This window comes from Bidens hawaiensis, unplaced genomic scaffold (genome assembly GCF_021521415.1).
Source record: "Bidens hawaiensis isolate Kalapana, Puna unplaced genomic scaffold, B.hawaiensis_p1.1 tig00019925_1, whole genome shotgun sequence".
In the NCBI taxonomy this organism is placed as follows: Eukaryota; Viridiplantae; Streptophyta; class Magnoliopsida; order Asterales; family Asteraceae; genus Bidens; species Bidens hawaiensis.
In genome coordinates this window covers 293,883-304,394 of record NW_027493026.1, presented here as the reverse complement: position 1 = coordinate 304,394, position 10,512 = coordinate 293,883, and the positions used below count along the sequence as shown (strand labels likewise).

The window sequence follows — 10,512 nt, the reverse complement described above, 5'->3', positions numbered from 1 at the left end:
CTCTCAAATTAGCTCTGCGTTCAAGTGGCTGTATTTTTTTATTTTACATGTTCCACAACAATAGAGAAATCGCACAAGCACAAGAAACGATCGATCGGGTATTATACAGCTAACACGTTAAATTATTGATACCGACAGTTCTAGGGTCGGAAAGTTACCTACAGTATTGTTACTCAGAAACTTACATGCTGACGTGGAATGTAGTTATCATACACCATTTGGCAAAGAGACACCTCCCAAATTATTTCTTCTTTTGATAGATCTTTTATCATCTACTACCTACATTAAAAAAAACAAATAAGATTCAATTTGTTATGATTTATTCTAGAGGTGGCAATATCTTATGTGTCGATTCAGATTATGCATTTTTTATCGAGCAGGTTAAAAGTATTAAACAAATGGACAAAGGAGTCAAACTTGTGGAACCGGTAGGACATCGTCCAATGTGTAATTTTCAACGCATAAAACCTTTTAAAGAGTTATAACTAAAAATTTTCAACTAATTTAATTGTTGCCACCGAAGTATGTTGGGTTGTAAACGAGCCTGATATTTGTAATTTTAATTTAATATATTAAATACGCATTTTTATAATAATAATTATTATATATTACATTTTGAAATATATAAACATTATAATCAAAATATATATAACAAATAACTACATATGTATATAAATAAATTTATAAATAATAAACGAGCCAAGCTCGGCCTTGGTTTGGCTCGTTTACACCCCTATAAAAGTGTGTCGGTCAATCCATTCCGACCCAGTTATAAAGTCTACCCGTTTCCATCTGTAACTCGACCCACCCACTTTGCCACCAAAAAGGTTGATATTTACCATCTTAGAACAATGCAGCAAAGCTGTGATTATCTCAGAAAACTCTGGCCTCGAAGACGGATCTTGCTGCCAACATCGCTCAAGTAGTCCCACAATCCCGGGATGAGTATTCTTCGGAATTATTGGCCTTAAACCCTGGAATTTAAGTTGACATTTTAAGAAGTAAACGCCTCATGTTTTAAAAAAATTTCAAGTCTTGAAACGAAAACGAAACTCAGATTATGAAAACGGTACCTTTTGAACAACACCTATGGCTGCCTGAAGTGGAGTCAAGTTAGCATAAGGAAGCTGCCATGTCAACCAGTAACAAAAGATTATTATTACAAAGCTAAGTTTTTGTACTAAAAACTGTTCAGATTTGCATCAGATATTAATGGTTTATTTACATTACAGAAACCGTTTTAAGTGGACAACTGTTATGTAACCACCTATCTCACTCTTATATTTGTCAAGCACTGACTACATGTGTAATTATGCGGTTCTCACAGTTATCAACTTGAAAGTAGTCCATATTTACGTATATATCCTTATGTGATGTTCATAAAAAATATTTATCATTATAAGACTAAATAATATCAAATTTACCATTCATAACACTTTAAATAGGGTGATAGGGACACCACTCTTTGTGATGGGTACACCACCATTTTTTGTAGTTTGACAATAATATCATACCGCCACAAAATATGATGTTTTTAACGGTGAGGGTTTGTGGTCAAAATCTACAAGTTGGTGTACACATAAAGAGGTGCGGTACAAATCACCTACATAAGAAATAAAATAAGATAGTGACTGAACCTTCTTTGTTAACAGCTCCCACACAACAATGCCAAAACTGAAGACATCTGCCTTGTGACTGTAAGGTCTATGTTCAATAACCTAAGAACCAAAGAATAAGAATAATTTTGAGCATTTTAAGGTGTGTTTTTAAAGAAACCGGCTGGGATATTAAAATAATTATAAAAAAATGTGCGTTTTAATCTATATAATACTTAACAAAAAAAAGACTAACCTCTGGAGCCATCCACCGGTAAGTTCCAGTTTCTGCAGTCATAACACCAGACTTATTTTGCACTCTAGCAACACCAAAATCAGAAACCTTGACAATCTGCAAGATAAGCATTATCTTCTGAATCAGAAATGTAACATATATCTTTGGAACAATATGCACTAGAGTTTGTGGGCCAATACTCTAAGTTTAATAGCTATGTGTAAGGGTGGCAAACCCAACCCAAATGGATTGTTTTGGGTCAAGATGGATAAACTTAAAAAGTAAAATGGGTTAGGATGGATCATAAAAATTCTTCAAGTGGGTCAGGATGGGTTGAAAATATACAAGTGAGTTTCATTTATAGGTTAAAATGGGTCAAAAAAAATATCCAAGTTATCCAAAATTTATCTAAATCAAAATACCCAAACTATCACGTGCGAAACAAAACTCATCCGAAACCCAAAAAACGATCAAAACGAAACAAAAACCCCGAACCAACTAAAACGAAACTGAACCGAAATAGAAAAACGACCAAAACGAAACAAAAAAAGCGAAATGCAACCGAAAAGCTAACCAAAACTACACAAAACACTGAATCGACTGAACCGAAACAAAACTGAATTGAAATAGAAAAACAAACAAAACGAAATAAAAAAAACCGATACGAAACCGAAAAGTTGACCAAAACGAAACAAAAAAAAGCGAAATGCAAATGAAAGTTGACCAAAACAAAACAAAAACACCGAACAGACCAAAACGAAACAAAAAAACCGAAACGAAACTGAAATGAAATAGAAAAACGACCAAAACGAAACAAAAAAATCGAAACGAAACTGAACTGAAATAGAAAAACGACCAAAACGAAACAAAAAAACCAAAACAAAACTGAACCGGAATAGAAAAACAATCAAAATGAAACAAAAAAAAAGCGAAATGCAACTGAAAAGCTGACCAAAACAAAACAAAAACACTGAACTGACCAAAACGAAACAAAAAAACTGAAACGAAACTGAACTGAAATAGAAAAGCGACCGAAACGAAACTGAACTGAAATAGAAAAACGACGAAACGAAACAAAAAAACTGAATTGAAACTGAAAAACTGACCAAAAGGAAACATAAAAAAACTAAATGCAATTTAAAAACTGGATCAAAACGAATCAAAAACACCGAATCGACTAAAACGAAACAAAAAAACTGAAACGAAACGAACCGAGATAGAAAAACGACCAAAACGATACAAAAAAACCGATATGACACCGAAAAACTGACCAAAACGAAACAAAGAAAAGCGAAATGCAATTAAAAAGCTTACCAAAACGAAACAAAAAAGCTGAAACGTAACCGACTAAAATAAAACAAAATGAATCGAAACGAAACAAAAAAAAACGAAATGAAACCGAAAAAACTGACTAAAACAAAACAACACTGAAAACGAAAAAACTGAGAAATCAAAACCGAAATCATTGAAACCGAGCAAATACTGAAACCGACCGAAATGAAAAAAAAAAAACAAAACCGAAAAACTCGAACCTGAACCGGTACAAAACGAGTTTTTTTTATTTATTTTTTTATTTTTTAATGAACGAGGATGACGGGGGAAACATTTTAGTTATTTTACATTTTGTATTTTTTATTTATATTTTGAGTTATTATTTTTTTAATATTTTTTTTGAATATTTTTTTGAGGAGTTTTTAAAACCCTTTGTATATCAACCTTAACTTGGGTCAAGATGGGTTAGCTTTACCCATCTTGACCCATATCCATCCTAACCCTCTATTTTAAAAATCCATCCTGACCCCATACCCATCCTGACCCATCACCCATATCCAACCCAACCCACTCACATTGCCACCTTTAGCTATGTGTATATGTGATAACATCGGTGGGCCTGGAAAGTTGGGTGCCGAGTCAAAATAAATTCGGGTCAGAACGGTTAACTGTAAAGAGTCGGGTTAACCAATCAACACTTTGTCCAATTTCTAATTCAGACACAACACAATTTAGAGACCTAAATCATGCCAAAAAGGACATTTTTATGAAAGTCCGAAAAAGGTCAAGGGATTTAATTATACAGAAAATATACTAAGTTAACAATAAAGTGCATGGACTTTATCGTTAAGCTTTAAAAGTTACAGAATTTTAACATGCAAAAACAAAGTCCAGGGACTCGTGTGTAAATTCAGCTAAAGTGCATTAATAAAAACAATTTAGGAGGTTTTAAGCATTTGAAAACACTTCTGTTGGCTTTCACCCGAATGACCAGGGAACCCAGCCTGTTTCATTGAGACAAAATATAACCCAAATCAAACCAATTTTGGGCAAACGGGTTAAAATCGCCACCTCATAGATAACAAAACAACAATGAAATTAAGTAATTGATAATAAACATAATTTGCTTACTCCATTTTCATCCATCAAAAGGTTGGCACTCTTAAGATCCCTGTGGATTATATTATTTTCATGCAAGTAACTCATTCCTTTTGCAATGTGAATTGCTATTTTGATTATTGTTGGGGCATCAACATGGCCTCTTTGATTATGTAGGAAGTCATATAAACTCCCACCTGCCATAAATTCTGAAAAATAAAAAGTATAAAGGACCAGAAATTTCTGCTTTAATAAAAAAAGGAGCTACTTAGAATTACCAGTAACAATACAAAGATTTGGAGGTTTTGTACAAGCACCTATAAATTGCACAATGTTTTTGTGCCGGATTTTCCTGTTAGTTTAAGAAAGTTAGGATTCATAGTGATAATGGACCTAAGGAAACATTTATATATTATAATACAAATAATAAGAATAAATAATGATAATAATATTATTATTATTATTATTATTATTATTATTATAATACAAACTAAGACAGTATCTAGTATAATTTTTTATTAAGTTGATTTAGGAAATTTAATGCATTAAAATGCACTTTAGGCAATAATAAAACCTGAAACGCTATTTTATTAATAAGAAATTAGACAAAAAGTAGGTCAAACAAACATGTTTTGACTTGTTATCCAACATGTCCATTTTTCTAACTAACTCATGTTTTGTCCTAATAAAAGTAATAACTTTATTATAAAACCTTTACGAATGATTATCTCGAAAACAAGATACTCAAAGAGGCTAAACTCCTACATTATTAATGTAACAAACCTCATTATATAGACTTCTTGAGCGAATTCTCTCTGCACATTTTCACATAAATACTCATCCTTTAGAGCTTTGATGGCCACATCTTGAGTGCAGAATGTACCTTTATACCTGCATAAGGGGAAAAAACAAATTAGACAAATATATATATATATATATATATATATATCATACTTCTGGCATGTAACTTAAACACCTTTGAACTTACAAATCACTATATGATCCACCACCAATTCTATATTCAAATTTTAACAGCTTAACATCAATTTCCCACACATCAGCCCCATCCACAGGCAGCTGAACAATTTCTTGAAAATTATTTGTTTCTGTCTCTTTAGAAGGCAAAACTTGTGGATTCTCTGACCAAGGTATCTCCTGTAGTGAAGACATATTTGGTGAATGGGTCGATTCAGGTTGACCCGTAGCAATTACAAAACTACTTTGGTACAGTAACAAAGGAAATCTTTGAATGAAATACAACCAAAATAGGAATCTTGACTTTCAACTTTTTTGACCAGTTCAACACGTTTGATATGGAACACAACCCAAATCAACCGCCAGGTAAATAATGTGTCAAATTTGATACGCATGTGCAAGATTTGCATTAATTCCTAAAGGTACAAGTTGACTACCTCAATCCTTGGTATTTCCATTGCCAATAAATCTCTCAGTTTTTCGGTTTCCTACAAATATATTTAAATAGGTTAGCAATGCCCAAGAAAGCTTGAATATTAAGACATAAATTCGAACATCTTTTATAGGTACCCTTTCTATACAATGACCTGTTACTATTGAAAAATAAATGTAGTGAAATACCTCGTATGGCCAGCCATTAACAACAAACACATCTAACGAGTAGCCATCGGATGTTGAAAAAGCATGAGCTTCTTGAATATTTAGGCCGATCTCAGAGAGCAATGAAGTCAACTGTATTTTCAAGCCACAAATTATAAGGGCAATTTGGTATATTTCAAAGGTATATAATATATTATGTATATAAAATAATATATATTATTACTATATACATTGTATTTGTAAGTAATGAGCTGATATTTATTACCTTACACAGGAGTTTAGGCTTATCATTTGTTGAAATTGTAATTTCGTGAAGAGGCCTACATGATTTTGAAGTCTTGTTACATCATCAAATTGTATAGAAAGGTATTTTCTTATTTGATTTGATTTGATACATTTCCTTTTAAGGTATTTTCTTATTTGATCTGTTAGAAAAAAGACAGATAACCGATTCAACCCACTCATAAACTATATATTATACGACCGCATGGAAAGAATTGAAGGCTTAAATAGAATCAAACCTTTAAAAAATATTACCGAAATAAGTGCTGGTTGGCACTCATATCTTTGTCTCCACCTTGCAGATTTGATTTACTGGCCTCAAAAGGAATTTCAAGTTTTGATGATAAACCAAATGCAGTTGGTGGATGAGTGCTGAAATCCACAAGAAAAGAAAAGATAAGTACTCTTTTTGTGTTAAAAGTAAGACCTAGGTTTAAATAATTCAAAATCATGCCTCTGCCTGCATGGATGGATAGAAATTTGAGCATCTTTCATCTTTGTATAGCTTGAAGTAGAGTCAACGCCATTTTCACCGACACTAGAATGAAGCTGCATAATTGTTGACATGTGAATCTCAAATGAATGTTTAAAGAAGTTAATTTTTACCATAACAAGACTTTAGAAGCTAACATTCTACAAACGTAATGCAAAGTGACCAAAATTCTTAAACCGTCAATCATAACATTTGATAACTGATAACATGCCTTAAAGAAAACTAATACTCCATTTAATCCATATAAGTATGTGGTTTCTATTTTCAACAACAAACCTAGATTTCATGAATTCAAGACACGTTATGAATTTGTCTAAATTTCTAACACTCCTTTTTGAGTTTGTGATGTTTCAAAAACTATTTAGTGTTCAGAATTGTTTATTAAGAATAAATTACTATGTTGCAAGGAAGTCAGTGTCCATATGTATATTTGATTAAATGAGAGAAGCCAATGTATGCTAGAATCCTACAATATGGGTGGTAACTAGTGTCTATTTATAATGAATGGTTAATATGCAAATAATGTACATAAGTATTAGAGCAGATTTCATACCAAAAACACAACTTCCGAAATATCATATATGGCATTTTGTAAGTATTGAAGGGGCTTTATGAATTGCCCCTTAATAAATATAAAACCATCTTATCAGCAAATCAAGACAAAATACAAACAGTACAATGTTGTACCACAAAGGTCATGTTTCAATAAGAGCCTAAACTCTTAAATTTTGCATTCTACTGAGGGGTGCAAGCTGTAAATAAAAAAATTACATCATACCTGAATAAGGCGGGCTTCGAATGCTGGTCTAGTATTCGGGTCATGTGCCAAATGTAACAAGTTTTTGTGCATAAGGACTTCATGTGCCCTCTCGACATTCACATCCAATGCATATCTGCTATGAAATTGATGAATTAGTGGATTCGGCCCTAGAACCGCAATTAATGATGTAATTTATCTATCAAGCACCAAGTTAACCCATGAAAGGGAGAACTATTAGTTTTCTTTAGCTCATCGTGGTATAGCCATTGTAACTAATAGTTAATCCAGAAACATGTATCCAAAGATTGAGAATTAGGGTCATTGGATCCCATGAAACTAACCACCGTAAAAACTGAGTGCTTAAAGTTTTGTAAAGGGTATAAAAAAAGACTTTTACTGTATAAGATACTTTGGAATCTTTTTTTTTTTTACCAAAGATCCCAACAACAAGCTCTCCTCAACTACTACAATAATTTGTGCATATTTTATTCTTTTGAAAAAGACAAGTTTGCTGCCATCTAAGACTATTGAACATAAGAAAACAAGAATTCATCTATTTGGAGTAAAAAATACAGACTATTATACTTCTATGGTTATATATAGTATTATTAAATGCTTATTTCAATTTCAAATTTGTTATAGGTTCCACACAAAAAAATTTCCTTTTCTAGCAGAGGTTGAAAAGGTTAGCATTTCACATGATAAAGCTCACCCTAGTCAAAGAATTTATCTTTCCTGAAATGATGGGAGCACCAAATAAGGATATAATAATCATTGCTCTTTCTACTTTTCAAACCTTGTACTTTGTTTAACGTGTCATGGATTCCAAAAAAAAAAACATATCAAAAAGTTTCTTCCAAAGAGAACAACTTCTTTAAATTCAAATAACAGGTTGAAATTAGTGTTTATGGGTAGATTATCTACACGAACATCAGATGATACTACAGTAAGCAACGGATTATTTACACGATCATGTAGATTATTTACATGAACATCAGATGATTCGACAGTAAGCAACGGACGAAGATGAATGATTCGACATGAACACGATCATGTTACCAAAAAATCAGTCTTCTATGCAAACAAATTAGTTGAAACAATGAACAAGTTAAGGCTTCATATGACCGAATCGAAATCACCGAACAGGAAGACGACTGAAATTAGTGTTTAGATGCACACTATTTACACTTACATCAGAATATCAGATAATATTATAGTATGCGACGGATTATTGGATGAAGATGCATGATTCGCCATAAACACAATTATAAAATATATGATCAATTTCCGAAAAATTTCACAACGAACAAATAGAGCTTCATGCGACTGAAACCGAAATTACCAGCGGGTGTAGACGACTGAAATTAGTGTTTATTTGCATATTATTTACCCGAACATCAAATAATATTATGATATGCAAAAGATGAAGATGCATGATTCAACATAAACACAATCATATAATATATAATCAATTTCCATGAAATGTCATAACGAATTAGTTGAATAAGCAATAATTAGGGCTTCAGATGACCGAAATTTGTGCTCAAATAATATTACTACATGCAACAGATGAGATGCATGACTCAACATAAACACAATCATTTAATAGTAACTAATCAATTTCCGTCAAATTTCACAACGAAGTAGTTAAATACTTAAATAACAAGCAATTAGGTCTTCAAATGACTGAAATCGAAACTACCTAACTCCGACGACTGAAATCAGTGTTTATGTGCACATTATTCATGTATAATTCAACACGAACACAATCATATAAGCATATATCAATCCTCTACACAATTTCACAACAAATTAGTCGAAATAACGAACAATTAGGGCTCTGTACGACAGAGATGAGACCGGTGGATGTAGACGACTAAAACTAGTGCTTATATGCAATGGATGAAAATGCATGATTCGACTGAACAAAATCGTTTAAATAAATAATCAATTTCCGTCAAATTTAACAACAAATTAGCATCATAACAAACAATTAGGGCTTAAAACAGCTAAAATCGAGATTACCGAACAGGAAGCCGACAGAAATGCGACCACAGCTCATCTTCAAATCCAGGCACACTCGCCTCTTCACAATTCGCCTCTCTAAGCCTTCGAAGCACCTCCTGATACACCTCCACCTTCGGCCGCCGTTTCCGGCTAGCCACGGCCACCGTCGCCGCCGACGCTCGGCTACTGCAACAGCTCTCGGTATCTTCACCTCCTCCTCCTCGCATCACCATTAGTTAGTTAGTTAGTCACTTATCGGTTACATCTACAGAGTTAGTTGTGAGGTAATGAAACGGTTACGATGGATACGAAGGTAGGTAGGTGGTTACGTGTCCGTACGCATGGGTTTGAAATGAAATGAAATGAAATGAAATGAAACGATTAAGAGGAGAAGAGGACGATGGTTTAATAACAATGGTGAATGTTTGTTTATACCGCCTGCGAAACAATGGTGCGTGTATAATTATATATATAGAGAGGAAATGACCAAAATGTCCTTTTCAAATGTTTTTTTGTGTAATAATGTTCATCCTCGATCTCGGTGACGACCGGCCCGATTTTTAATTATCGAATAACCTGATTTTCAACTAACAAGATTATGTCACGTGTTATAAAACTGACTGGAAGATAGTTTTTTTTTGTTGTGTTAGTCCGATGGGATTTTTTGGGCTCCGGCGCTATTTGTTTGGATTTCGACGATATTTTTGTAGATTCTGACATTTTTATTTTTGGATAAGTAGCAGAATTTGGTTGATTAAAGTAAACAAAATTGAATTCCAACGATGTTCATCCTCAATATTGTATGCCCCGCACACCTTTTAAACATTAGCCAATGAAATTTTCAACCAACAAAATTATATCACGTGTCATAAAACTGTCGATTTTTTTAATTGTCGTAGCTAATCAGATTTTTGGACGTTCGACAAGATTTGTTTTGGCGTTCAACGAGATGTTTTTTTAGCTTCCGACAATATTCTTTTTTGCGTCTGTCAAAATTTTTTGACGTCCAATTACACATATATTTAGGCTTGAAATGAGAGTTTTTAGACGTAAGACAAGCTTTATTTTGGCGTCTGACGAGTTTTATTTTTTTGGCTTCCATGACATTCTTTTTGGATTCTGACGAAATTTTTTATTTTTATTTTTTTGCTTACAACAACATTTGACTATAAAAAATAGTTGGTTAAAAATCTTA

General features: G+C 32.9%; 1 protein-coding gene across 1 annotated transcript; it reads right to left on the bottom strand.

The window, feature by feature from the left end:
• On the bottom strand, positions 1-9,763 carry LOC143559540 (serine/threonine-protein kinase STY46-like). The gene is made up of 16 exons (XM_077048078.1): positions 9,336-9,763; positions 7,329-7,443; positions 6,512-6,606; positions 6,313-6,429; positions 6,041-6,095; positions 5,797-5,907; positions 5,613-5,663; positions 5,189-5,355; positions 4,984-5,091; positions 4,479-4,552; positions 4,234-4,409; positions 1,852-1,947; positions 1,638-1,718; positions 1,074-1,127; positions 840-974; positions 1-279 (listed from the first exon to the last, which is right to left on the bottom strand). Exons 1-16 carry the CDS (start codon positions 9,548-9,550, stop codon positions 208-210), a joined length of 1,722 nt encoding a protein of 573 aa, XP_076904193.1. The 5' UTR covers positions 9,551-9,763; the 3' UTR covers positions 1-207.
• Positions 9,764-10,512: the final 749 nt, after the last annotated feature.

Coding starts and splice junctions, on each gene's coding strand:
- LOC143559540 (XM_077048078.1), bottom strand. CDS start 9,550: ATGGTGATGCGAGGAGGAGGAGGTGAAGATACCGAGAGCTGTTGCAGT. Junction 5,356..5,612: donor TGGAAATACCAAGGATTGAG/GTAGTCAACTTG, acceptor TCTTCACTACAG/GAGATACCTTGGTCAGAGAA. Junction 975..1,073: donor CCATAGGTGTTGTTCAAAAG/GTACCGTTTTCA, acceptor CTTAAATTCCAG/GGTTTAAGGCCAATAATTCC.